The sequence below is a fragment of the Fusarium keratoplasticum genome, chromosome 3, assembly GCF_025433545.1.
Source record: "Fusarium keratoplasticum isolate Fu6.1 chromosome 3, whole genome shotgun sequence".
In the NCBI taxonomy this organism is placed as follows: domain Eukaryota; kingdom Fungi; phylum Ascomycota; class Sordariomycetes; order Hypocreales; family Nectriaceae; genus Fusarium; species Fusarium keratoplasticum.
In genome coordinates, this window is record NC_070531.1 from 2,477,362 (window position 1) to 2,505,162 (window position 27,801).

Below are 27,801 nucleotides of genomic sequence, written 5' to 3' on the forward strand. Positions count from 1 at the left end.
CCTGCATGCAACATACAGGGAGACAGGATGATGCTCTTGAAAACACCGTCACGTGTCGCTTCCCCGCGAGACCGACACTTGATCTCCAGAGAGAAGCTCAAATATCATCCGATGTGTCGCAGACATTACTTGGTCCTTTACACACTAGATCCGTCACTACAACACCTGGAATACGTCGTCGAAATATGGATCATCTTCCTCAAGAGATTCACAACGAGATTGGAGCTTTGTTCGCTGATTTATCTGAGAGTTGGAGATCCGTGCCCCGGTCCGGTCCGGCCGCAAGACGGCATACCCTGGCAACCATCTCCCGTCCATGGCAGGAGGCTATCGAGAGACAGACATTTCGCCAGCTTCGTCTGAGAAGCACCGATCTTGACGGCTTCGAGAAGATTGTCAGGGGCAGCCGCCGCCGCTACCTCGGCACCATCTTCTATACTATCGTCCTCCCAAACTACGACACGGACGCTCGGGGCCGGTTCGAGCGTGAGCCGGACCGGCGAGCCAACGATGAGGCCTTTACCAAGGCATTGGGCGATCTCTTCCGTATTCTGAAGACATGGGACGATGAGGTAGCTGGAAAAGAACACCCATACTGCATTCGGCTCGAGATTGAGGCCATCTACTCGCCCTCTGATGACCATAACCTCAATGCCGGACTTCGAGTTCCGGGTCGTGTCACCAGCCTGGAGCCAGTCGAACCTGGCAACGAGGATGGCGTTGCTCATCGTGACCTTCAAGACCGCCGATTCCAGTACTCTTATCTTGCTCTTCTTCGACCTGCAGAGCTTCCTATAGTTACATCCCTTGTTGCTTTCACCACTCGTGCAACCAAGAGGCCACTTGCTCCGAAGACGGCAATCGACATTGCAGCAAAGTTGCCAAACCTGCAGAAGGGCAGCTGGTTCATGAGTGATACGGAACGACGTTATCCAGTTCTGCGTCGGTCTCAACGGCATGAACTTGCCAATTCTATCCGGGATGCCCTGCCCAGTGCTGCCGGTTTGAGGACACTCGAAGTCTGTATGCGCCAGGAGCTCCTCTGGAACCATGCGTGGCATCCAGCAGACTTGACATCCGCAGACACGGCCTCCGACCCTCTGTGCGGCGCCATTCGTGAGGCCACGGGCGGTCTCAAGGCCTTGACGAACCTCACCATCACGGGTTGCCTTGACCAGTCTCTCTTCTGGCCGAGCCCTACTGCTCCTCTTCCGGGGCCTTTCTGGCAGAACCTGGAGTGCCTCGATCTTCAGTTTGACATGACTACTCCTTCTGGAGGTTGGTACTTTAAGGCACGTACCCCTGCCGAGCACATCGATGCCCCAGCTACTTTGGGTTCGGATGCTCTGTTACCTCCTGGATACGGACAGAGTGAAGAAGAAGATATGGTAGCAGCACTTCAGTATTCAGACTCGGAGAACCAGCGGCGGTCGGGTGACTCGATGTGTCTGTTCCGCTGGGTGCCGGACGAAACGACCATTGTGCCCCTGATTGAGGCCTTTGGACGAGCATGCGCTCAGGTGCCCGCGCTGAGGATTGCCTCCCTCACGACGACAATCCAAGTGCCGCTTCAAGTCCATCAATGGCGCAGCGTGCCTGTACGGTCTCCATGGGGCGTGTCGTACGCTGCTCCCAGAGCCGAGTTCTCACGGCAGTGGCAGCTTGACCCTGCATTCCGTGAGAATATCCACCAACGGAGGATCTTTTGGGATGTCAAGGGCTGGTTGCCGGGTAGCCATCTCCGAAGGGTAATGAGCGAGATTGGGCGAGACCGGTATGGTGATGAGTTGGTCGAGAAGCACGTCGACTTCTGGGCAGCCGTTATGAAGCCGCGAGAGTTGGCGCGGTTCAGATGTTCTTATTGGTGAGGGTCCAGTAAGTGAAGGTAAAGTAATGAATAGCTTTGCAGTGCTATGTTATGGGGATGCAGCTGTGTGCTGGCATTGGCTGTTGCTGCGCCGTGGAGTCTATTGGTAAGGACGTTACGCTTGATGTTGGAATGACACTCGCCTCTCTTTTGTTGCTCATGCCGATCACTGCTCCTCTATGTTGGTTTTCTTTTTATGTCTTCGGGATTAGGTTCAGGCTCTCTATCTTTTATTGCTCGGGCTATTCGTACCTCATTAGTTCATCATTCAATATGGGCCCTTCTGGATGGTCCAGAGTGATTCCTTGAAAGGAGTCAATCAATGGACACCAGACAGACCAATGCATTCTCTTAACACCGAACTAGGCACCGTCTTGCAGAGTAGTATTATTCCTCCAACCTGACATGTAAGAGCTGTATTCGTGACTGGGTTTGATCAGATGAAGCATAAGTTGTGAGTTGGGATCTAGGGTAGGAGGACGCCATTCTTAAGTTCTGGAGCTCTGTGCTCTTCGGTGATATTAAGAGTTCCCTTTCGAATTCAATGGGTTATTTATACTTGATGGGTGATTAGTGCTGCCTAACTATGCGCTATTGTTACATAATGGCTGGAGGTTGCCGGTGAAGCCTGAGTATTACCCAACATCACCAACTACGCAACTTCGCCTTCAGCTAGAGTCTACCATCTAGACAGCAACAAGATCTGAGTTCCGACACTTTATACCAACAAAGATCTAACATATAGCTGGAAGGCGCCATAATGTAAAATCACCAGGGACCTATGTGTGAGAGATGTTAGATGTCACTAGCTCTATCCCATGGCAGGGGAATGATGTCAAGTAGATAGCCCGTTCACACAATTCCTTGATCCACATATTGACTTGATAAAGCATAAACTCCATTTTGTTGCAGTTCGACTGCCCAACTATGGTGATATAATAACAAATGATATCATTACCCAGGACCATGACGCATCAATGGCCGTCGTTATCCAAACATACAATCATGAAACGCTCCCAATTTCAGTTTAGGCATACTTTTCCCACATGTTCCGATCCATTTACAGCTTGGAAGCAGGGCTGGGGGGACCAGCCTGGGTGATCTCGTTGTACAGGAGACTGAGTCATGGTTAGCAATCTGATCTGTGTGGCATTCTGTTGAGTGGGATAAACTTACGTAGTGAGGAAGTCGGCGTAGTCCTCGCCAGTGACCTGGCTAGAGAAGTACTGAGCAGCGAGGTGGTACTTGTTGCCCTTGGGGCCGGCGGCAGCAAGCTGGTCGGCAGACTCCTTGAGCAGCTTCAGGGCGTAAGCCTTGTCAACACGCTTGCCCTCGGCGGTGGTGACGCCGTGCTTCACCCATTGCCAAAGCTGGCTTCGGGAGACCTCGGCGGTAGCGGCGTCCTCCATGAGGAAGTTGATGGGGACACAGCCGACACCTCGGATCCAGGCCTCCATGTAGCCAAGACCGATGTGGAGGTTCTTCTTGATACCCTCCTCGGTGATGGTGCCGGGAACGTTCATGTTGAGCAGATCGTTCTGGCCAATGGTGACGTCCTCACGTCGCACAAAGTGCTGGTTAGGAGTAGGCATGTGCTTGTTGAAGATCTCGGTGGCGATGCTGGCGAGAGCAGGGTGGGCAACCCAGGTACCGTCGTGGCCAGCGCGGACCTCGCGGAGCTTGTCGGCGCGGACGCCCTCCATGGCCTTGTCGTTGGCGGCAGGGTCGTTCTTGATAGGGATCTGAGCAGCCATGCCACCCATGGCGTGGACACCACGCTTGTGGCAGGTCTGGATGAGGAGCTTGACGTAGGCGTCCATGAAGGGGACAGTCATGGTGACGGCGGATCGGTCGGGGAGGACAAAGTTGGCGTTGTTGCGGAACTTCTTGATGACGCTGAAGATGTAGTCCCATCGACCGCAGTTGAGACCAGAGCTGTGGTCGCGGAGCTCGTAGATGATCTCGTCCATCTCAAAGGCAGCAAGGATGGTCTCGATCAGGACGGTACCACGGATGATGCCGCGGGGGATGCCAATGTAGTCCTGGGCAAGGTTGAAGGCGTCGTTCCAGAGACGGGCCTCGAGGTGGCTCTCCATCTTGGGGAGGTAGAAGTAAGGACCGAAGCCCTGGCGCTGGGTCTCGATAGCATTGTGGAAGAAGTAGAGACCAAAGTCGAAGAGGGAACCAGAGATGGGCTCGCCATCAACGGTGAGATGCTTCTCCTCGAGATGCCAGCCACGGGGACGGACAATGAGGGTAGGGAGTTTGCGGTCGGTGCGGAGCTTGTACTCCTTGGGGCCCTGCTTGAAGTCGACCTGACGACGGTTGGCATCGTAGAGGTTGACCTGGCCGTTGATCATGTTGTCCCATGTGGGGGCGCTGGAATCTGGAGACGGGGCCCATGTTAGCGGATCCGATGCATTTGCTTGCATGTGATGTCATTTTCCCAAAGTCATGATGGTGCGCTCTGGCGGAGATGAATCCCCGAGAGATTGCAACCTCGGCATAAGCAGAGACATCGCAATGGAACCAATGGAACCCAATTGGATGCAGAGGATGAAAAGACAGCTAAAACTTACCCTCGAAATCGGCCATGTAAGTGTAGACGTCGGCGTTCAAGGCGTTGACGACCATCTTGCGGTCGGTGGGGCCGGTGATCTCGACGCGGCGGTCGACCAGACCCGGGGCCGGGGGAGCTCCCTTCCATGTGGGGTTCTCACGGATGTGCTTGGTCTCGGGGAGGAAGTCGGGCAGAACACCCCGGTCAAGCTCGGCCTGGCGGACCTTGCGGCGCTCGAGGAGGGCCTTGCGTCGGCCGTTGAAGGAGCGGTGCAGGAGGGCGAGGAAGGCGAGGGCCTCGGGGGTGAGGATCTTGCGGTGGACATCGTCGACCTTGCCGAGGACGGAGACGCCCTGAAGGATGGAGTCGGTGGAAGCCATTGTGATTGCTGAGATTGGTATTTGATGAGAGGATGAGGTGGTGGGAGGATGGTGGAAGTCTCTTGTATATATAGACTTTCACGTGTCGGCGATCAGGATATGACGCGGGCTCCGGCTATGAAATGCCAATGGGAGGAGGAATTCTCTGTCGGTAACCGGGCAAACTCTGTCAAGACGAGACGAGATGAGATGCAGTAGTCGTTGTGTCAAGGGGGTATAATGCAAGCTTTGGCTGAAGGTGATGGGCAGCCAGAGGTGATGGAGTCAAAGAGGTCTGAAGTAAGAGAAGGAGGAATTGCGACGACAGGCTCCTCGGGACCAGGCTATTATATAGAAAGTCTGAACTGAAGCGAAGCGTAGCAGTAGCAGTTGGCTCTGCCGCACATCAAATTCCTAAAGGCGTAAATGGGCCTCGGACTACGACCGAGAAGGCAGGCCGCCCCCGAGTCACGGGCGCTCGTCGGGCCTGGGGAAGGGAAACCAAGAAGGGATCCGGAATCCAACCCCAAAACGTTTCCCCACGAGCGAGCGGCGAGAGGTCAAGCCAAGCACGGCCCCAGGACCCAGGAGGGTGTGCGCGGGAATCAGCCGCCCATGCAAGGCCGAGACTGACTATGGCCGGTCTTGGATGTCAAGGTGAAGGTTCTTGTAGATAGGATCGAGACGTCGGTTTATCAATTACACAGACTTGCTGGTCCATGACCGTCCATGCCAACTGTCTTGTCATTCTCAACTGCCAGAGCATTGCAATACAAAGCCTCTACTTCATCTGGAACCGCTTCGTCCATGGTAGAGGCGTGGCCAATTCCTCACGGCCATCGTCCGTGCCTTTGCTCGGTAGCCATCGGCCTGGCTCGGGTGGATGGAGCAAAGCTCTCAGCATCGAGGTAAGGAAAAAGAGAGGGCCTGACGCTAAAACGGTTCAAGGTGAGCAGAAGCTGCGGAGAACGAATGACGGAGGTTGAGCGAGAGGGAGAAGCATGTGCGCTGCGGGCAGTTCCCATGTGGGTTTTTAGTGGACACACAGGGGGGAAGCCGCAGCTGGGGGCGTCGAGTGCCGCAGCTGCAGGTGCCACACAGAGCAAACCTCACAGAGGGAAGGTGCCATGGTACTCGATGTGGCGGATGGGTACATTACCCCCAGCACACCACTCCCTGTATTACCATGTATCCTTTCCCAAGATCTTGTACACTTGGGGTAATTGCCCGCCTCTCCAACACCAAAACCCGTTCCCCAGGCAGCTTGGGAGAACCCTGGGAAAGAAGTTGGCTGGTTTCAACTGGCCCAAGCTCGGACGAAGGCCGAGAAGGTCTGCGCTGCGCTGCATCATGGTTGATTCTTTCGACACTCCATCTCAGATGCCCCAGACCCAGACCTCGGCTCCGGTTACGTACTTTGCCTGTTCCTGACAATGTGGCATCTGCTTCCGTCTAGGGGAGCATTGGCGGCTCTCTCTCGCATGCTTATCGACGGCTTCGGCTGAGCCGCGTTGGGGTTCGGCCTTTTCCTCCGAACCTCTTTGTTGTACTTGATATTTGTCTCTGCTGCTTCTTCTCTGGGCGATGCAACACATTTCAAACTTCCAACTGTTTTTCCACATGTGCAATCGAAAGAATTTTACACATACTGCAAGAACACTGCCTTTAAATGGGATGTAGACAGTTGGTCAAGCGGGCCATGAAGTCCCAAGTTTGACATTTCGGCAGCCAAGGTCAGATCTCGGTGAGGGTACGTACCTCCGGACCCAAGCACCGGCAGAGCATCCGATCTGCCGAACCAAGAAGCCGAGGCAGCTTCAATTGCCGCCACCTTCGGGGGATTCCTCCGAAGACAGACCCCGGAGTATCGCCGCCTCGGATCCGACCTTTGCATCGACATCGCCGCAGACCATGAACATCGCAGTTCTTTACTGAGAGCTGTCTGGCCTTTACTATCCGCCCATGTCCATCCGTTCAAGGCCGGCCGGCCGTCTATATCCGAACGGAACTTGGGCAAGTCTCGGAACTAGTTAATTACACAAGGAATCTGACCTCTCACCTTTACCCATATGCTTGCCATCTCAAAACCAAGCGTGATGTCTAAGAAGCTCAACATGGCGCTCATGTTGTAGTTGCAGCACATATTGATTCGAAATACCGTAGAATAGAGTCCAAGGCAAGCCAAACAAGGAAGCAAGAGAGAAGCAAGGTTGCTTGACGCTTTACTTGTAATGGAATCATGATGTTGAATATAAGATCGGATGCGTGAAGTTGTTCATGAGTTTGACAAACTCTTGATTGCACAAGCGACACTTGGCATGTGACACTTGCTTGCTGACGTTTTCATACACTTCCTGTGACATTCAATGTTACGCATGGTGTTGCATCCCCGACACAGCCATGCAAGTTGGCTCCCCTGCTACCGTCCTTTTGACAAAATATCCCCTTTGTCGAGACGGGATTCGAACCTTCAACCTGGAAAGTTTCAGACAGAAACGGCAGGAGCTTTCGGCCAATGAAAACATAGAATAGCACCCCACAGACTGCTCCTTCTCAAGCTCACAGCTTGCCTGGAGCTCTTGTCGAAGGCACGTGTGAGCATGAACTGTAGCAAGCTACAAGCCAACATGACAGACTCCAATTGAGATGGCCAATACTTCCAACCGTGATTTCTGGCAATTCTTTACATATCTGAACCCCTTCAAGAGTAACGCTGGATGGAAAAAAAACAGCTCCGAAGATCGGCTCTGTGCTACGCTGTAAGCGCTGAGACGCTGACAATGACGCAATTCATTTGTCAGCACCTAAGAATGACGATGGGTGACGAAGGCGGGGCTGCCTCTGCTGTCTACCCCACCTCGGCATCGCGAGCTCCCAAACAGCTTGCGAGGAGCTCTGTCATGTCGTAGGGGGATTGGCTGGCATTGGAGGGGCCAGAGTCCATTGAGGGACGGTCATTGGAACATTGGAACCCTCCCTGAGCGAGAAGTAGCGAAGGCCGAGTCGAGGAGGGAGCAGAGTTCGCCCTCGGACTTTTGTGCAATTCCATTCCGAGGTCCCCTCTTCAAGACTTGATCCTGCCCCTCTCGAACCCTCTCTGCTTCATTCCTGGACAGCTTCATCCAAACAAACAACAAACCAGATACCCAATCCCCATCAAAAACCAAAAAATCAGTCAAAATGGTCAAGGCCGGTAAGTGTGCATCAAGAAGACATGGTCCCCCTTTTATAGACGCGAAATCGATCGCTCGCTGCGGGCTGCGAGCAAAGGAGGGGGTTCGAGCTGGTTTGAGCGGGTTTTCTCGTCGAGTCAAGTCGTCCAACGGGATGACGAATGTCACCCCGAAACGGCACCTCTACCCTGATGGCTCGGCTCAGCCCTATCTATGGATGCTGGAAGGCTTCCAGAAGGGATGATTGACGACTCGGCGAGTCCCTTGATGGGCTCTCTGGACCTTGATGGCTTGCCGCATGGCCAGGGAGGGCACCTGTCTGGCCTATCCATCTCGCGCCTTGCATCACATTGCATCAGCAACTCGCTAACATTGGCACTTCACAGTCAGCGTTATCCGTGGTGACTCCAAGGTCTCGGGCACCGTCATCTTCGAGCAAGAGTCCGAGTCTGCCCCTACCACCATCACCTGGGACATCACCGGCAACGACCCCAACGCCAAGCGGGGCTTCCACATCCACACCTTTGGTGACAACACCAACGGCTGCACCTCTGCCGGCCCTCACTTCAACCCTCACCAGAAGACCCACGGTGCTCCCACCGACGAGGCCCGCCACGTTGGCGATCTCGGCAACATCGAGACCGATGCCCAGGGCAACGCCAAGGGCTCTACCAGCGACTCCCTGATCAAGCTGATCGGCCCCCACAGCATCATCGGCGTAAGACATATATATACCCCTGTTTCCCCTTTCCTTGAGCACAACTGACACGCTGTTAGCGAACCGTCGTTGTCCACGCCGGCACCGACGATCTCGGCAAGGGTGGCAACGAGGAGTCCCTCAAGACTGGCAACGCTGGTCCCCGACCTGCTTGCGGTGTCATTGGTATCTCCAACTAAGGATAGAAGTAATGACTGGGTTAGTTGAATCAAGGGCGGCAATCGATACACGGCGAAAAAGCACCCCGATGAGAGGATGAAGGTGGAAATATGCCCTTCCATAGCTGCAATGAAATCGAGCTAGAATCAACAACCATTCAAAAAGCATCTTATGGAGCCTCGTAGTTTACGTGAAGAACCTGCCTGTCCTAGTCTAGGGCCCTATGATTCCCCACGGGGTACGTTCGGGCCCAAGATAGTGCTGGAGTGGAACGATTTCTTTGTGGGGTTGCTTGTTGAGGTGCACCATTGATCAACAACCTTATGACTCGTAAACTGACGTTGATAAAGTGCAATTTATAGCTGTCAAACTAACCCAAGCCAACCAGTTGGCCGTCCTCCTGGAACCGACCTGGCCACCACCACACACATTGTCTTGTCACGAGCCACCGGGGCATGTGTCCTCTCCAACCCTTTTCTTTCAACCGGCTTTGGTGTTGTGGTATGGGCAGTGAAGGAGTATTTCACTTGGCCTTCCGCAGCTTCAGACAGCTGCTTGATGGATATGTCCTCGGGAGACACCGAAACAGAGTCAACAGTGATCTCCAGCTGAGGATCGACTGCTGTTGCGTCCTCAACAATCACAAGACCTGCGACCTTGACTTGTAGCGTCTCGCTGTCGGATTTGGGAATGGCCTCCAAAGTTGGGATCCTCAACTCCGGACGCGCAGCTATAGACAACCCCTGACTCGATAACATGACAGTATCAGAATCAAGAGCAGGTGTGTGTCGAGGAGCGACACGATGTCTCGTCTTAGCCTCGAAGGCATTAGCCCACTTGAGCAATTTGACATCGTCATAGGCTCGACCAGCAAAGGTGAGGTTCATGGGCACGCCCTTTTCCGACATGACACCCATGGGAACCGAGACCGAGGGTATCCCGAGGTGCCGCATCGCCCGATTGCCATTGCTATAGTAGACCCCGTTCCGCCACGCCAGCCTCGCGCCCTCAAAGCTCGAGTCTGCGTCCGCGGGCCCTACGTCGCCGGCTGCTGGGAAGACGACGCAGTCGCAACCGAGGTCTGTCAGCCAGTCTTCCAGGAGGCATTTGCGCATGCCTTCCAGAGCTTTAACGGCTTCTGTTAGACCCGGAATCTCCCAGAAGGTGGTGCTCTTGGCGTATTCGACTAGTTTGTGATACTGGATTGCGTTGGCGTGCTCAAAGTACTTCATCTCTGGCGCTGTCCGTAGATAATCCGGGTAGATAGTCAGGGGATCAACAGAAGAAAGGCCACAAATCTTATCGTTTTTGAAACCCTTCAAGAAGTCATTCCAGGCGTGAGAAATCATGGCGCTCCTCTCCATCGCGTTCCACCCCTCAGGGCGTCTAGGGCAGCCCTCGGGAAGAAGATGGTCGTTTTCGTACGCCGTCATGGCTGGAAAGTCTGCAACGGGAACCATCTCGGCCCCTAGGCCTTCGAGCTCCTTTCTAGCTTGTTCCCAAAGCTTGATGGTTTCCGGGCTCACGTCTACCGGTCGTGCCCCTGCTGGTGGAGGACCTCCTAGGAAGATCTCAGGGACCGCAATTCGGAGGCCAGCCAGAGACTTGGATGCTGAGATCTCCTTGAAGCTGCTAGGCCTGTCCAGCCAGGGCTTCTGCACCTCGACCATGGTCTGCTCGCGCCAAAAGTCGCCCTCAGCCACGGGATCAACAGCCGCAATGATATCAAGCAAGCAGAGTAGATCCCTCATGGTCCTCGTGTGAGGCACAGGAACATCGCAAGTCGGATATAGAGGCCATGTACCTCGGATAGATAAGAACCCTCTCGACGGCGTATAAGCGACGAGGGCGTTGTTAGACGCGGGGGATCTGCCTGACGAGACGGTCTCACCGCCCATACCAAAGGCCGCAAAGGAAGCAGCTACAGACACGGCTGAACCATTGGACGATCCCGAGGCAAAAGCTGCGGCTAGATATTCTGGGTTATAAGGGTTCTCAGCCCGGCCGTAGATGCCTCTCTGCATGCCGCCGCATGCTACAGCCGGCATATTGGTGCGGCCGACTAGAACGCCGCCCGCCTTCCGGATGACCTGAACAAGAAAGGCATCCTCGTTGGCGACGAGGTCTTTGAAAGCCGGAGACCCAGCGGCAGCCGTCATGCCTTTGACCTTGTAGCTGTCCTTGACTGTAAAGGGGATGCCCTCAAGGGCGCCAATGGGGGTGCCTGAAGCACGCCTGTCGTCGGACCGGGCAGCCTCCTCAAAGATGTCGTTGTTAAGTATGGGGATAGAGTTCAAGGCAAGGCCGCGACAGTCATAGGTGCTAATTCGTGCGAGGCACCGCGCGACTAGGTCGACGCTCGTCAAGGAGCCTGACTGCAGGGCATCTTGCAGTTCTTCAATTGAGGCCTCGACGAGGTTGAGCTTGACCATGGCTGATGAAGGGTTCAAGTGGAAGAAAAAAATGGATCAGGATCAATATTTGTCAGTGCGTATTTGGTATTGTCATGAGAATGTCATTTGAGATGGAATGTTAAGGGGGTCGTCTGCCCCTTCGTAGTTATATAGGTATCAAACACCAGTTTAGATGGTGTAAGTGGTTGAGATAACTAACAGAGTATCCACAAATGTCACGCCCTTGTTCGTGTCGTGAGCATCATGAGTACCTCTTGCATGCAGCCAAAGGCCAATCAGAAGTTAAATGTCATGGCATGAGCTTAGTGTCGCTTCAACATTCCTCATACAGAACTTCCCACAGCATCTTGTCAACCACACCCGCCGCATCAACCAACTAGACTGCAATGCTCAATTAAATGCTTCCCTCCCTATCAGATAGAACCTCGTGCTCCCTAAAGCCGTGGCAGAATTAACTAACTATCAACTGTTGAGAAATAACCCAGTCCAGCCCATGAACCCGAGGTAGGCCAACGAGCGAAGTAATAAGACATGCTGCTCTCTATCCCCAAGCTGCCTCTGTTGCATCTGCTTTTGACTCTGCCGACTCCCTCTGCCCCTTCAAGCACTATTCGCCTCCTCAGAACCGACCGTGTAAGACATGCCTTTCCACTCCAGACCCCGAACCAGAACCCAAACCGAAAAAAGAGCAATCGTCTCATACATCCAACTCCTACAGCACCCTGTATATGATTCCTTAGTGAATACAATTCTCTGACAGACTGATGATACTGACAAGGCATGTCGGTCAGAATCTTGACACGCCTCATCTCTTTCACTTCGCTTCTTGTTGTCGAATGGGCACGGTGAGCTTGGTTCACCACAGCCTAACTTCCTGAGTTGAGCGTCTTGATCATCATCTTTTGCTTGTTCCTGTCCGCAACAAGCAGGCCCCGAGTCTCAAAGATTAGTCCCATAGTGTCCACGACCCTGTGGAAGCTGCTGGCCGCTCCTCGCTCTTGGGTAAATCGGATGATGCTGAGCGGTTGCTTCTTACCGTGCTCAATCACCATCATCACCTCGGCAGCGAATGACACTTCCTTGAGGTTGAGATCTGCATCCATCACATTAGCTTCTATATCCGTCACCGTCTTGTCCTCCGCCACACTTACAGTTCTTAGCCGCAACCCGTGCAAAGACAATGTTTCGTTGCTTGTCCACCTGGATGCCTCGAATACCATACTTGCGCCACTCCCGCAGGAGGATAGTAACCTCCTGTCGTGCTCGCTTTCTCGAGATGGCCATGCAAAGGTGGCTCGTGGCTGGCTTGACTCTGAATAGTCGTGCCAGCCAATTCTGCTTCACCTCGATATTCCGCACCGGCCCAGAGCCGGATTCGTGCCATTTGGGCTGAGGTGCCTTGAACTTGTTGATTTCATTGCTCACGGCAAGTACATCCGTAGTTGAGGGTTCTTTGTCATCGGGCCCTTTTACCAAAGTTAGATCATCAATCCGCTGTTGTTCCGTCAACTCGAGGCATGACTCACCACCGATAGACATGATTGAGTCTCTCTGTTTATTACTCTTCCAGAAGGTGAAGCTGAATGTCTTCTTTCTGGTAGGAGCTTCAGTCGAGGTTGAATCGCTTCGTTTGCCGTCGCTAGTGGTCATGTACGAGTTGCAATCCTGCCATTCCGCTGACTCCCGGCTATGTTCTGACCCGACTTTGGAAGACCTCTTGAACCAAGACGACTTCTTCTTCTTCATCACCACTTGGACATCGTATGACGAGGGCTCCAGAAGCGTTGTCGTTGTTGGGCCATCGCTCCCCGAGCTGTGTGGTGCATTAAGTTCTCCACCGTGGTTCGGGTTGAGGGCTTGATGTTGTCCTTGTCCTTCCTCAGGCGTCTTCTTTTTCCGCACGTTGAGCGGTTCGGGAATCTTGACAGGGCTCTGCTCGCTTGGCGAGTGTACGACACGGATGCTATTTTCGACTCTGCTCAGGTATTCCATGCCGCGATCCTTATGGCCTCCGTTCCTGGTTGGAGTGTGCGGAGGCGCTGACACGATACGAGCTTTGTCATTGGAAGCCCCAGCCTCGTTGATTGATGGCAGACCAGCCGACTTCTTGTGTCTCTGAGAGTAAGTCGGTGCTGAGACAACCCGTCGCTCGGTATGTCTGGTAAGCACGACTGGTTGTGCCACCTTGACTTGGTCTGCTCGTAGCTCCTCAAGGTGCGAGTCCCCTGTAGTCGGGCGAGATCCCATGGGCGTTGGTGCTAGCGAACTGCCATCGTATTCGTCCATCGGGGAGGGCAGAGGGGGTAGCGGGCGAGTACTGTAGGACTTGTTCACATCGTCCAGCTCCGTGATTGAGTCAGCTGGAGTCTCGATCGTCAATGAGAACGGTGTCGACTCATAGTGAGTCCGGTCTGGCTCAGTGAGAGAACCGGCGATGGAGTCCTCCTCGATGAGTGAACTCTTGAAAGCCTCATCGCAATCTTTGGCAATGTTGCTACTGAAATGCCGCAGCTCTTCCTTGAAGATTTCTGACGCATATCTCGATCCAATTGCGGCCTCAATACTAGCCCGAGGGGTGGCTTCAGGATCTGGCTGGCGTGTCGGCTTGGGTAACATGCCACTGGGCAGGCTTGGAACTTCTGGCGTCTGTGATCGAACCATCTCTAGTTGGTAGGTCGATCCTTGCTCAGTCACGTATGGTGGCGTGGCGACGTTACGGTTCCTGGTGGTCGAGGTCGACCGCTTTCGCACATGGGTAAAGTCGACACCTCGTTTGTGTCGCAGGCTGCGTGAGATGGGAGTTCCCTGTCGGCTGCTGTGGAGAGACGACATTGAGCCCCGAGAAGACTGAAGACGACCTGTAGTGGAGTTCCGGGCCGAAGCCATTCGCCCACGACGTGCACTTGAACCACTTCGAAGCCTCGAGGCCTGACTGGCGTAGGAACCTGTCTGAGAATGACGGTGGATGCTGGTCCTTGACTGACTGGAGTGTAGCACGGCACCCTCTTGAGGTGGCCCATAACCGGCTCCAGACTCTGGTTCGGCGGCATTCGATATGACGGTGAACCGCGATATGGAACGCCCGTGACCATTGCTGCGCGGCTGAGAAAATTGGCGGGTGGACACACGCTTCTTCCATACGCTGGGCTTCATGTGGTGGTAGTCGCTCATGGAATGAGCCAACTCGGGCTTGAAGTCTTCCAGTTGCTTCTCCCGGTAGTTGTGCAGCAACCAGTAGAAGGCTTTCTGATCATTAGGTCTGGGAACGTTAGGCAACGAGACTCTAACCCAACGGATGACGGCAAACACTTACTCATCGCATGTCAACTTCAGCTTCAGGTCGCTCTCACTGAACATGTGCCACATGGATCGCAGCTGACGGAGGAGCTGGGAATCCACATCCTTGGCTGGTACCGGGTTGTACTGGAACCCTTTACGTGTGTCGGGCAACTGTTCGTTAAGGTCTCCGAACTTATCGAGATATGCATACTTCTGGACCAAAGGGTGGCGCCAAATCTCCTTGAGGGTGATGCGTCGGTCAGGGTTGACCTGTAGCATACACCGGATGAGGTCTTCTGCCTCGGGGCTCAAGAAACCTGGCATCTCATATTGTCCCTTTTTCGTCCTGTTCATCATGACGCGAAGGTCAGGATCGTCAAAGGGGAGGGTGGCAGAGAGCATGGCGTAGAGAATGACGCCCATGCTCCAAATGTCTGCCCTGTCTCCACGGTACTGTCTGTTCTTGAGAAGTTCGGGTGCGGCATAGTGAGGACTACCGCAAGCTGTAGCGAGTTGGTGGGTGTCTGTTTGGTGGAGGGCAGCCATGCCGAAATCTGCAATCTTGATCTGGAGGTCGGCGCTGATCAAAATGTTCTCGGGCTTAAGGTCTCGATGGCAGATGTTGAACGAGTGACAGTACGAGATGGCGCTGATCATCTGGCGAAAGAAGTAGATCGAGACCTCTTCACTCAATCTTCCCTTCAGGTTGATAAAGGTGAATAAGTCTCCTTGGTCGATGTACTCTAGGATGAGATACCTGAGAATGTTAGTATCAGGAGATGCTAGCACCTTGCCGAGAGCACCTACACTTCTGAACGGTTTTCCCAGATGTCATAGAGCTTCATGATGTTGGGGTGCTCAATGAGCTTGAGGATGGCCACTTCGCGCTCGATAGCCATAGGAACACGCATCTCGCCATCGATCTGATCGGGTTGACTGCTGTCCCACTTGCTCAGGGCTGCTAGACTGCTGTCTTGGACGAGGTAGGCCATGCGACGGTTGACAATCTTGACGGCAGCTAGCTGGTTGGTGACAGTATGGCGGCAGAGTCGTACACGTGCAGATGACCCCTTTCCCAGCGTCTTGCCCAACTGCCACGGGCCGATATGTGTCTTGTAGTTCTTTTTGCTACGGCCGCTGCCTGAAGAGTCGTAGGACGCTGCTGAGTATCGTCGCTGATCTTCCGTATCCTGGGGAGGCTTGAGGGCATCTGGAGCCTGTGTGGTTGGGCCGTTACGCTGAGTCTGAGCCTGAGCCTGAGCCTGAGCCTGAGCCTGAGACTGTGGTGGAGGTGGACGACCAGAAAAGTAGGCGGCAGGATGACTGTAGCCTGAGCGAGGAGCATTATTTGCCTCGGATTGATCGTAACGAGGCTTGTACCGGTGGGAGTCTTGGGCGTGGTATGAAGAGTTGATGCGGTTCGAGGCCTCGGAGAGAGGCGAGCGAACGGTAGAAACCATCGTCTCGGCCATGATGATCGCCGTGGCTGCCGAGTGTAGATCAGAACATAATATTTCCAAAGCCCGAAGAAGATCAAGGCTTGTTCAAGTGCGTGGAGAGAAACAGAGAGGAAGCGTGAGTTTGTCTAGGGAACTAGGAACGAGGCCGAGGTTGGAGCAGGCCGAATATCGGTCGGTGCAGAAAAGACAAACAACAAACAACAGATGCGACGAGGAGGAGGATTGGTAGAAGAGGGGCGATTAAGAGAGGGAGACAGAAGAGAAGACGAGAAACGAAACGAATGTATTGGGCGGGTGAGAACGAGTGGCTGAAGAACCGAGAGCCCACGCGGCCACGGGAGAAACGAGCGTGAGCGAGTTGGTGAGTGAATGAGCGTGTGAAACGAACGGGGCGAAAGACTGAGTGAGGGCCAGCCGATGGGATCGAACTTGTCGGACAAGGAATGCAATGGATGCAATGTTTACAGTGTTTGGCGAGGCTGGGTACAAGGTGCAGATTGAAGGGAGGCGACGTTGCTGGCATTTGACTTGCATATGCCACTGGCGTGCAGCTGCACCTGCCAGTTTGACAGTGCTCGACCCGAGCTGCCGGTGGAGAAAGATTGGATGATGATACCTGGCGAGAACTGACAAGGAGGGGTCCTTGTTGCATCGAGGCATCGTGATGCATTCCAGTGTTGAGGGTCATGGCCAATGGAGAGATTCATTGAATGCCGCGGTAGGCCTCTGGTAGGCAGGGAGACGGTGCATCGTTGAGGACTCGATAGATGTGCCATGTCTGCCAGAGCCTCGACTCAATATCTGCATCCGAGTCATCACTGTGAGTGACCGGCCTGGGCTTGAAGTTGAAGATGGCTGCACAAGAACTGATGAGATGCAACGGTCCAGATTCATCATGATCACCACTGGGTCTTGACAAGGGAAGACAAACAAGGATCTGGCCATCAAATGAACAAGAACATTCTCACCGGACCCACTAGGTGGATGAAAGAAAATGCCATTTTCTCTGCTCAAGACTTCTATGAGCATCCATGAATATGGAGTGCAAGTGAGCTGGCAAGTAACCGGGTGGTGGAGGGAGATACTGTGCGAAACTCTTCGTGCAGTCTTTCTCAAACATCGGAAACAAAGAGAGTCTTCCGTGTCAAGGATTGCCACCTAGAAAAATGTTTTCTCGGAAGCACCAAGCATTCGGACAATGAAGTCATCCGACAGGAACTGGAATCTTAAGGGATGAAGTTGTCTGACCCCTTTTGAAGGGGTTCAACTTGGCGGCGCTGGCGAATGACTAAGCCGAGAGGACGCCACTACAGGAGGTGATCCAGCGAACGCCGATCAAACATTGTCTCGAGGTGTCTTGAAGCCCAAGATACACTTTTGTGCCTCGTTTCATCCTGCCACGGCCGAGATTTGGCAAAAAGTTTGCGGTGGTGGGCTTGTGTTTGTGGTTAGATGAAGAGCTTTGAGGGATGGACTGTGGATGTATTGCTTGACCCAGTTGAACTGAGCAGCCTGGTGTGGTGAAGAAGGCATCTGATTGTGGCTGAAGGGGACATCCAGGTCACATCTCATTTTGAAGAGTATCAGAATGCCTTGTAATTCACGTTCCAGAGGTTGTGGGCTGCTGTGGCTCGTCTAACACGGCTGAAGCTCATGACATCCATTCACTGGCACTCGCAACTGTAGATATGTGCGATTAATTAGCAAGATACTCCATAATATACCCGGATTACTGCACTTGGCAAGTACTCAGCTACTGCCTCCGTCCTTTTCTTGCAGCCCCCAGCTCGCCTCACACAGCTTACACAGACCCCTACGGCACTTACAGGGGACTGCCTTCCATCCCCCCAAACCCCACCACTTTAACTCCTGTCAACGCCACATTTGCAAGGCGCGCACTGACGCGATTGGACGCGTTCCACGGACGGAACCTATCCAATTCCATCCATCTCTTCCCTTTGTCTCTGCAACATCTTGCACCTCCAAGACAGAGCCCCTCATTCTCGAGAACAATCACCGCCTTTTATTCTTGCGCGCATTGCAAGGCGACTCCCTTCCTTCCCTAGGGCGACATGGCCCCCGCTTCACGCCGTCGCAGGCGCTCTGATACCGACGATGGCGACGACGATGAAGACCGTTACCAAAACCGATCGCAAGCGACCGCCGTCGATTCCCCCAAGCGACAACGACTTGACCCCGATTCAACTGACGGTGCGGTCGATGATGAGCCTCATGCGCGGGGAGTAAACGGCACTTCTGGCAGCGCCGATGCCGACAACGGTTTCCAACCCGGCGCCATCGTGAGGGTCAGCGTCGAAAACTTTGTCACCTACGAAAAGGCCGAATTCTTGCCAGGACCGCATCTGAACATGGTGGTCGGCCCCAATGGTACCGGAAAGAGTTCTCTGGTTTGCGCCATCTGCCTCGGCTTAGGCTACAGCCCAAAACACCTTGGGCGGGCCGGATCAGTCAAGGAGTTTGTCAAGCATGGAAAGGACACTGCGACCATCGAGATTGAACTTCAGAAGCGACCAAAGGATCGAAGAAACTACGTCGTCAAGGTCCAGATCCGACGAGAACAAAATACGCAAAAATGGTGGATGAACGGGAAGGAAACCAACCACAAGACTGTCCAGACATTGATGCGGAAGCTCAAGATCCAGGTCGACAACCTGTGCCAATTTCTACCACAGGACAGGGTTGTAGAGTTTGCTGCCTGCACCCCTGTGGACCTCCTGCACGAGACCCTCCGCGCAGCTGCGCCTGAAGAGATGCTTTACTGGCAGAAACAGCTGCAAGACCTCCACAAGGACAAGAAGGAACTGGCCGAAGCTGTTAGCACCGACACGGAAACACTGAAGAACCTCGAGAACCGACAACAGGGTCTCCAGGCGGATGTGGACAGGATCCGAGAGCGTGAGGAGATCCAGGAGCAGATCAAAAACCTCCAGTCGGCTTTGGTCCTCTCCAAGTACAACGAGGCCCGCGCAAAGTACCAGGATGCCAGGGAGCGGAAAAAGAGTGCCGAGAACTCGTTGAGGCGCCTCGAGCGGGAGAGCGGCCCATCCCTTGAGGCAGTCAACGAGAAGCAGGTCTACGCACAACGGATCGACACCGCGATTTCTGGAAGAAAGGCTGCCATGAAGAGTGCCGAGGACGCTGCAAAGAAGCTGGCGCGTGATGTTAGTTCAGATACCGAGAACCTCAAGTTGTTCGAAAGCAGACTCGAGTCTGAGCACAAGGCTTTCGATGGCAAGAAGAGAGAGCTCGCTCAGTCAAAGTCCAAGATTACGTCCCTGCAGGCTGATTTGAGGAACCGACCGGAAGAGTTCAACCCATCAGAGTTCAACCAAAAGATTGTAAGTGCCATCCGGCCACCAACTATACAGACTCACTAACTGGCTGGGTATTTAGCGTGGAGAAGAACATACGCTCCGAGAACTAGACGGCGAGAGGCGCGAGTTATCTACCCAACATGCGGAGGTCAAAGCGAGAGGACGCGCCCTGAACGTACAGATCAAAGAGGTTGAGCAAAACGTCGAGTCGTTCGAAACCCAGCAGGGCCAACAACTCAACTTCATGAAGAGGCACTTCCCTGAGCTTGCAACTGGCTGGGATTGGATTCAGCAGCATAAGGACGAGTTTGAAAAGGAGGTCTTTGGGCCTCCTATGATTAGCTGCTCCATTAAGGATGAACGATACTCTGACCAAGTCCAGTCGCTTCTCCAGGGCGATGACTTTACCTGCTTCACAGCCCAGACAAAGAACGACTACAGAAAGCTGACCGACCAGCTTTATCGCGTCCAAAGTTTGTCTGTCGTCATCCGAACATGCGCCCAGCCATTCAGTGCGTTTCAGCGACCTGTCAGTGCGGATGAGGCAGCAGACATGGGGCTCGATGGGTTTGCCATCGACTTCTTGGAGGGCCCCGAGCCTGTACTGGCGATGCTATGCGCCGAGAAGAGGCTCCACCAGTCTGGCGTGTCTCTGAAAGACCACAGCGATGCCCAGTACGACCGTCTAGTCAAGAGCGGGAAAGTTAATTCCTGGGCCGCGGGAAGCCAGTCGTTTACGGTACGACGACGCAGGGAGTACGGCCCTCAGGCAATGACAGCCATCACCAGACCGATTCAGCCAGGCAAATTCTGGACCTCGCAACCTGTCGACTCGCAGGAGAAGCAGGAGTTGAACAAGCGACTCGTGGAGCTCAATGGTGAGCGAGACGTCCTGAAAGCCGAGTTCCGAGACCAGCAAGGCAAGCTCCAGGCCATTGATGACCAAAAAGCCACCATTGAGGACACTATTGTGAGTGAAAGCATACTATATTCCGTTGGACCGCTCTAACCAGAAATCAGGCTCGCCTAAAGGCCGAGAAGAATACCTTGCAAAAAGAGTATCAAAAGTGGCAGTCTCTGCCAGAGAAGATTGGTCAGTATGCCCGCGCCCATAACCCGGCCCTCGTTTCTTTCTAACACGCCGCTAGAATCCGAGGAACGCTCCAAGGCGGCTCATGAACAGGCTCTGCGCGAAATCCGTAAGAGGATGATTGAGATTCGCTACGAGTGGGATGAGGCTGTCGTAAACCGGGCAGAGCTTGTCCTCCGCCACAAGGAGGCAATCGAGAAGATTCGCAAGGCTCATCATGGTGTTCTAGAAGCACAAATTCGGCGGATCGAGGCCTACTCCGATATTGTCGGGTTGAAGGCACGAAACGCTGACATTATGGAGAAGCTCGAGACCGAGCGGCAAGCTCTTCAAGTGGCCGCTGAGGAGGCTGACCGAGCCCGACAAGAAGGCAGGCAGCTCTCTGAGGCTGTTGAGCAGATCATCGCCGCCGAGCCCGACAAGCACGAGCTCTTCGGGCAGCTCTGTGAAAACAAGAGCCCCGAGGACGTGGCGAATGAGATATCGGCCGAAGAAGCCAAGCTGGAATGCATCCACGCCGCCAACCCCAACGTCGTCCGCGAGTTTGAGAAGCGTGCGCAGGAGATTGCCCGGCTGACCCGCAAGATGGCCAACTCGAGCGAAAAGCTTCAGAGTTTGACTGAGAGCGTTGAGGAGCTCATGGCCAAGTGGGAGCCAAGGCTCGACCAGCTGGTGTCGAGGATTAACGATGCTTTTGCTTACAACTTTGAGCAGATCAGCTGCGCCGGTGAGGTCCGCGTTCACAAGGCCGAGGACTTTGATGCCTGGGCCCTAGATATCATGGTCCGCTTCCGGTATGTTTCCCATTTTGCCTCTTAACTGACCCCTAACTAACATCCCCTTTAGTGAGAACGAAACTCTTCAGCAGTTGACTGCCCATCGTCAGTCGGGCGGCGAGCGTGCCGTCTCGACAATTTTCTTCCTCATGGCCCTCCAGTCCATGGCCCAGTCTCCCTTCCGCGTCGTCGACGAGATCAACCAGGGCATGGACCCCCGCAACGAGCGCATGGTACACGAGCGCATGGTCGAGATTGCCTGCCGGGAGCACTCGAGCCAGTACTTCCTCATCACCCCCAAGCTTCTAACGGGCCTACGCTACGATCCCAAGATGCGTGTCCTCTGTATCGCCAGCGGTGAGCACATGCCCCGCGAGGGCCGCAAGCTCGACTTTAAGCGATGCTTGAAGATTCAGAAGAACTTGATGGCAGCGGCTGCTTGAGGGGATGGGCCATGGCTGCCCTTGTTTTGTAAATCTAGTTGAATGTAGCAAAGGGTGGGAAGGGTTACGGGATTGGGATGCGTCTGGCGAAAAGGGGATACCACCAAAGGGATTAGATCAAGATGATACCAGATAATGTCTTAGCGTCAAGTTACTTGCTGCATTGTTTCGTTCCGCGACGTCTCATAATAACATTATGCATACACAACCTCGTCAACAGACATGAACCAAGGGGAACAGTACAACTCGAGTATCAAGCCAATCACAACTTCATTTATTCATTTAGTTCCTGCTCCTGACCGTACAGTCTCCCTAGTTTGAAATGATTTTTGCTCTCTTTGGAAACACCATCTCCCAGCCCAGCTCCTCTCCCCTGGGAAAATCAAGAAACCTGGCCCATCGTCGCAGACTGACTCTGACTATTCCCGTCCTCCTTTAGTTTTTTCCCGTTAAGCCGAGGAACAGACAGAAAGTGCCCCATATTGTACACGTATTTCTCGAAAGACAAGGGCGAAGAAGAAGATGAGGAAAAACAACAAGTATATGGACCCCCTGATCGCTTGTGCCGAGCAAGCTACCAAGGGGGCAAAGCATGGTCGACGCATTCGACGTGAACTGAAATAAACAAAGAGCGGGTTAAATCAGAAAGGTATAAAGAATGCTGGCTGCAATAACGAAAAAGGACGACAACAATGGCGTCCGCCACTGGACGACCAAAACTCCATTCGCCTCTACCAAGCTCAGCGGCAGCAACAGCAACAGCATGTACAGACGTTGAACCATTGCCCATCAGATGGTAAATCAGCAACGAAGACGGCGGGTATAAGTGCGTCGTGAATGCGTATCGGAATCCTGAATCGCTTCGGATTAGGGGTGACGGGACTTTTCTCCGTCACTGTGGTGTTCTTCCGTGTCGAGCCTCTTTCGCCAGTCGGCCAGGCTCTCGCTGAGGCCAATGCCTGTCGTACCGTCGTCATCCTTCTTGGCACTCGTCGCCGACTCGAAATCAAAGTTGGTGCTTAGTCGATAGTTTTTGTTGGTCGCCTCCCACTGGCTTCGGAGCGTCTCGAGCTCGTTGGCGAGGCTGTCCAGGGCTGCACTGTTTCTAGCTTCCAGGCCGTTCCCGCCAGTGCCCCCGTAGATGCTTTCGCCCTCTGAACTTTCCTGTCTGGAGTGGCCCATACCGATGCCGTTGGGGCTGGCTGCCATCTCCGAGTTCATGCTGGGTACTTGTCGGCTACGTCGGCGGTAGTTGTCGACCGAGTGTTCAACCTGGTCGAGGAGGAGGGCCACCTTCTGCTCGGCATCGTTTGCGCGCTGCTCAAGGAGAGAGTTTTCCGACTGCAGCTGCTCCAGGTCCTTGCGATGGCTGTTGAGCTTCTGAGTGGCCTCTGCGTTGCTCTTCACCGCTGCATCTCGCTGTTGGTTGCTATCCCGAAGCTCTCCTTGAAGACTGGCGAGGCGCTTCTCTATTTCAGCTCCCGCCTCTTGTAGTTCAGACTCCAGATGACGGATCTTGTTCTCAAGTGCTGCCTTCTCGTTCTCCCACTCGGGGGAGGAACCGGAGCCTCCAGCCTGAAGACGATCCTCCAGCTCCTCAATCTCCGTCTTGAGACGACCATTCTCGGTCTTGTAGCGAGACAGCGAGTCCTTGAGTTGCTTGAGCATCTTCTCTGTGCCCTTAACATAGTGTACAGCTGACTGGTAATCACTCTCGAGCTGTGAGAGCTTCTCGCGCCAGGCTGCTTCAGACTCCTGGACTTGAATTGCAAAGGTTTGCTTTGTCTCCTCATGGGCGGCGGCGGTGTTCGCCAGTTGAGCCTCCAGATCTCGCACACGGGTCAAATCAGGAGAGTTGGTTCGTGGGCTAGCGAGACCTCGGGCACGGATAGAGGCAGTAGGGCTGATGCCTCGCTCGCTGAGGATGTCCTTGAGAGCATTGTGCTGGACTGTCATGGCGTTCGTCTCGAGCTGCTGAGCAGCCAGTTGATTCTTTAGATCCGAGTTCGCTGCCTGGAGGCTTTGCGTCTCTCTCAGAGCAGACTGTAGCTGCCTCCTGATACCGACTCCTTCTCGGCTTGACTGCTCCTGGTATTGCTCAAGGCCGGCAATGCGCTCCTCGGCGCCACGCAGTCTATCAGCTGCAGCATCAGCCTCCTGCTGGTACTTCTTGACCAACTCGTTGGAAGCAGTAACCTGCGCCTGAAGCGCCGCAATGCGCTCAGCATCAGCGTTGCTGGCCGCAGGAGCGTCACGTGCTGAGATCTTGTCCAGTCCTGCCAGAACAGCTTGGCGATGGGTTCGAGCCTCAGCAGCATGCTTCTCAGAAAGCTCCTCGGCATCGCGCAGCCGCTGAGTCGTAGCCACGAGTTCAGCTGTTCGAGCTTCGTGCTCAAACTTGAGCTTGTTGAGCTGTGCCTCCAGTTTCTCTCGCTGGCTGCGCTCCTCAGTGAGTTTCGACTCTATGAGAGCCTTTGAATCTTCCGAAGCTGCGATGGCGGCTCGCAGAGAATCAAAGGCATCGTTTTGATCCTTGGAGCTGTCAACGGCCTCCTCATACTTGCTTTCTAGATCGTTTTTCTCGATTCGAAGGAGCTCCGCAACAGCAACAGCCTCGGCGCATGTGACGGATTGTTCACGCGCCTCGTGCTGAGCGAGATGCAGCTCAGCCTTCAGCCGTTCGACTTCAGTGGAGGTCTGCTGCTTGTAGCTTTCGAGCTCGGCCATACGCTTCTGTGCAGCGTTTGTGGTGTCATCTGCCAGCTGGCGAGCTCTCTTCTCCGAATCAAGGTCGCTCTTTGTTGACTCGAGCCTAGACTGAAGTTCCTTGTGAAGATACAGAGCAGAGGCGAGTTTTCTGCTCAGTTCGCTCGACCTAGCCTCAGAATCATCTCTGGGCCCGTCAAGTTGAGGTGTACTGGCGTTGCTTCCACCCAGGTGTGCTGCAAGCTTGGCCTTGGAATAAACAGCCTCCTGAATAGCTGCATCACGCTGCTTCTCTGCTTCAGCAATCTGCTTTGCAGCAATGACCGCTTGCTTGTCCACTGCGCTTTGCACATTTGCGAGCTCTGATTTCATGGCCAGCAGAGCCTCTATCAAGGGTCGATCCTCGTCGTCAAAGGTCTCGGTCGCCTTGTTCTCGAGTAGAGGGCTGTAGGATGTGTTGGGAGCGTAGCCAGCCTTACGAGCGAGTTCCAGTTCTGAAGCATACCAAGCGTTGCGGTTTCGCGCCGAGTCCAATTCCTTGAGGAGGACAACAGTCTGAGAGTTCCTCCCAGAAGATCGCCTGGATAGCGGGTTGCTTGGTTGTCGAGTAGGAACTGGTGGTGAGGCTGGACGGGGCGTTACTGTTGGCTTGGCCGATGGCTCTGATGAACCATCTCCTGAGCCTGCAAATCGGCTTGGCTGAGAAGGCGGTTTGGCCCTGGGCACATCTCCGTTCACATGATCCTGCCTTGAGCCAGCACGAGCGGCCTGTTGCGTGGGTGTCCGTCGACCATTGGAGGCAGGGCTATCGGTCTCGTTGATGACTTCACGTGTAATCGGCGATCCGGTGTGACCCATTCGAGGAGAGCCGGACATGCCACCTCGCTCAGCAGACTGTCCCCGAACCCGGGCAACCGCAGATGTGTCTACCGTGGGTCGAGCGGGCATAGGACCCTGAGGAGGAGGTCCTGATGGAGGGACAGCTGAAGCTCTGGGCAGTTTGGAGTTCACAGGACCCCCTTGAGATCCATGGCCGTCGGCGGCATTAGGGGGCGATCGATGACCGTTGGGGGGGGCAGATGGCCCTCCCACAATCATCTTTCTCGAATCGGGTCCATTTGACCCGTCTCGTGAGCCATGCGGGCGGTTTCCCTCGCCAGCACTTGGTCGTCGTGCTCCGTGAACTCGCTGCTGCGCGCCCTGTTGCGCGGCCTGCTGTGCATCGTTTGGATACCTAATCTTCGATGTGTCGAGGACGTATAGCAGGCCCAAGTCGCTCACGGACGTAGTTGTTGAGCTTGGCTCTCCGCCGAGAACCACTATCGACTTGCCCACAGTCGTCATGCTATGTCCTGAGCGAGGTGAAGGGGATGGACCCATGTTCTGGAACGTGTACCACCGTCTTGACGAGATCCTGAACGCCGCGAGATCGCCGAGATCTGTTCCTTCCTCCGTTCGTCCACCGAAGACATACATGACGTCGTCCACGAGAGCAGCAGCATGGCCTTCGCGAGGTGCTGGGATATAACCGATGCAGTCGAGTTGAGACCATTTGTTCACGGCTGGGTCGTAACACCATACGTCGTTGAACCACTGGAAACCATTGGTGCCGCCAAATCTACCAACGTGTCAGCCAGAACGATGATCAAAGGGCATCGAATAAGGAATGCTTACAGGTACATCTTGTCGTTAAACGTAATCATGGTGTGGTTGGTTCGCGCGGCAGGCATTTTGGGGCTTGTCTCTCCCTTGACCAAAATCTCCCAGCGGTTATTTGACATCTGGAGCTGGTTAAGATCGAATGCAGAAAGGTCATTCATGAAGAAGCCCTCGACTTGGCCACCAAAGATGAAAATCTTGGAGCCGAGTATATTAAGTGAGTGTCCATATCGACCCGATGGTCGTTGCCCAGCCGGCAGAGCGCGGGACCATTGTCTCGTTGCTGAACATCCGTTAGCTGAGAGAACGCACTGGATGGGTGATTAGAGCGTACAGGTATTGAGAAGGTAGAGAGTTTCGTCAAGAACATCAGACTCGTCGATCTTGGTGTCACCACCATAGACAATGAAAGCATTGCCAACAAGCAGACTCGAATGACCGACTCTAGGCCCGGGTCCCTCTGCCGTCGTTGGCAGGGGGTAACAGGCCATGTTGCCTCCGGCCTCAATCATCCAGAGGTCTCCCTTAACAGTTGATCCGTTAATCAAACCGCCCATCATATAGACGTCGCCTTCCTTGGAAGATACTGAGTTCACGGCAGCGCCATATCGAGGGAATGGGGGAGGATGTGTTGAGGTGTAGGTCAATCGCCGTTGCGACCAGGGATACAGGGACGCGTTAGGACCGTTTGCTGGAGGGCCGTTGCGCTGTTGCAGATCAGATTAGCAGCTGTTGATACGCCCAAGTGATTGAATCGGCGGTCAACTATGCGCGGGCAACTTACTGGCACTTCTCCGGTTTGTACGGGCTGATCAGCGCTTCCGCCACGGCGTCCATGTCCATGCCCAGGCCCATGATCTGGGCTTCCATTGCTGCCTTCATTTTCGAGAGAGTGTAAGCTCCCGGTGGGGGTTGCGCGGTGCTGGACGGCATTCTTTTCGGCGACGCGGGCGCTGGCGCTTTGGATCGATCCTTGTGAGCCAGAGCCGGCCTCGCGACTAGCAGGCGCCTTCTCCGGGTGCTTCTTGGATTTGAAGAGAAAAGCCATGGTTGATCAGGAAGCAGCCGCTAAGCGGCGAAAGATTGATTCGGGAACAGCACTTGGTGGCTTTCGTAGTGATGATGCGATGGGTAGGCAATGATGATGGATAGTATCTCGGGGTAGCCGTCGCGTGTAAGAGAGGATCACGGGGAGACGAAGCGGATGGCCCGACAGGAGGGACAGACCTAGCCGCAGATGCAGGAACGAGAGGATTCGGAATTCGAGATTCGGGATGGCTGGGCCAGCATCGGCGACGGCGTCGACAGGATTGCGGATCGTCACTGGAAATTTTCAGTGGTGGTCAACCTCCCGAATTTCGGGGGTGAGAGTCGACGAGAGGGGGTTGGTTTCGAGGCGGATGGATTGCGCTGGGTTGCCGCACGCCTTCGAGGAGCGCGGGACCTTTTTTGCCTTCTAAAATCGACCTGCGTCCAGGCAGTGAGAGAGTCGTTTGAGCAAAAAGCCGATGTCCAGACGCTCGAGGGGAGGGTGAATGAGCGACGATGCGGCGAATGGAGAAGCCCCCGTTGGGTTGGCGTGGGAGAAGGTGAAAGATGGGAGGTGGTGATGGTCAGGTACGGAGGAGTTGGAAATGAGCAGCCAGCCTGGAGCCAAAGGCGGCGACAGCTGCAACGGGAGCGAGCAGCACCAGCCAGCAGCAGCGACACGATGGATGGTTGGATGGGACTTGGTGCATCCTTGCCTTCGCCTCGTTGAGGTCGCCTGGGCTGGGTGGGTGTGCGTGTGGTGCACTACACGCA

General features: G+C 54.4%; 6 protein-coding genes and 1 pseudogene across 7 annotated transcripts, besides 1 other annotated feature; 3 read left to right on the top strand and 4 right to left on the bottom strand.

Moving 5' to 3' along the window:
* Positions 1–188: 188 nt before the first annotated feature.
* On the top strand, positions 189–1,868 carry NCS57_00412200 (annotated as a pseudogene). The gene has a single exon.
* Positions 189–1,868: a sequence feature.
* Positions 1,869–2,927: 1,059 nt separating this feature from the next.
* On the bottom strand, positions 2,928–4,807 carry NCS57_00412300 (Malate synthase; the record flags this gene model as incomplete). The annotated part of the gene is made up of 3 exons (XM_053054094.1): positions 2,928–2,985; positions 3,044–4,253; positions 4,447–4,807. The coding sequence occupies 3 exons, from the start codon at positions 4,805–4,807 to the stop codon at positions 2,928–2,930; spliced, it is 1,629 nt and encodes a 542-aa protein (XP_052916254.1).
* A 3,159-nt stretch (positions 4,808–7,966) lies between these two features.
* On the top strand, positions 7,967–8,856 carry NCS57_00412400 (Superoxide dismutase; the record flags this gene model as incomplete). Its single annotated transcript, XM_053054095.1, has 3 exons — positions 7,967–7,979; positions 8,346–8,677; positions 8,737–8,856. The coding sequence occupies 3 exons, from the start codon at positions 7,967–7,969 to the stop codon at positions 8,854–8,856; spliced, it is 465 nt and encodes a 154-aa protein (XP_052916255.1).
* A 345-nt stretch (positions 8,857–9,201) lies between these two features.
* Positions 9,202–11,268, bottom strand: NCS57_00412500 (Amidase domain-containing protein; the record flags this gene model as incomplete). Its single annotated transcript, XM_053054096.1, has 1 exon — positions 9,202–11,268. One exon carries the CDS (start codon positions 11,266–11,268, stop codon positions 9,202–9,204), a length of 2,067 nt encoding a protein of 688 aa, XP_052916256.1.
* An 848-nt stretch (positions 11,269–12,116) lies between these two features.
* On the bottom strand, positions 12,117–16,001 carry NCS57_00412600 (Non-specific serine/threonine protein kinase; the record flags this gene model as incomplete). Its single annotated transcript, XM_053054097.1, has 5 exons — positions 12,117–12,343; positions 12,402–12,716; positions 12,777–14,509; positions 14,564–15,286; positions 15,337–16,001. 5 exons carry the CDS (start codon positions 15,999–16,001, stop codon positions 12,117–12,119), a joined length of 3,663 nt encoding a protein of 1,220 aa, XP_052916257.1.
* A 2,060-nt stretch (positions 16,002–18,061) lies between these two features.
* Positions 18,062–21,633, top strand: NCS57_00412700 (Structural maintenance of chromosomes protein 5; the record flags this gene model as incomplete). The annotated part of the gene is made up of 5 exons (XM_053054098.1): positions 18,062–19,348; positions 19,404–20,294; positions 20,345–20,417; positions 20,473–21,208; positions 21,261–21,633. The coding sequence occupies 5 exons, from the start codon at positions 18,062–18,064 to the stop codon at positions 21,631–21,633; spliced, it is 3,360 nt and encodes a 1,119-aa protein (XP_052916258.1).
* Positions 21,634–22,500: 867 nt separating this feature from the next.
* On the bottom strand, positions 22,501–27,046 carry NCS57_00412800 (uncharacterized protein; the record flags this gene model as incomplete). The annotated part of the gene is made up of 4 exons (XM_053054099.1): positions 22,501–25,957; positions 26,014–26,281; positions 26,333–26,705; positions 26,783–27,046. The coding sequence occupies 4 exons, from the start codon at positions 27,044–27,046 to the stop codon at positions 22,501–22,503; spliced, it is 4,362 nt and encodes a 1,453-aa protein (XP_052916259.1).
* Between the last annotated feature and the right edge of the window lie 755 nt (positions 27,047–27,801).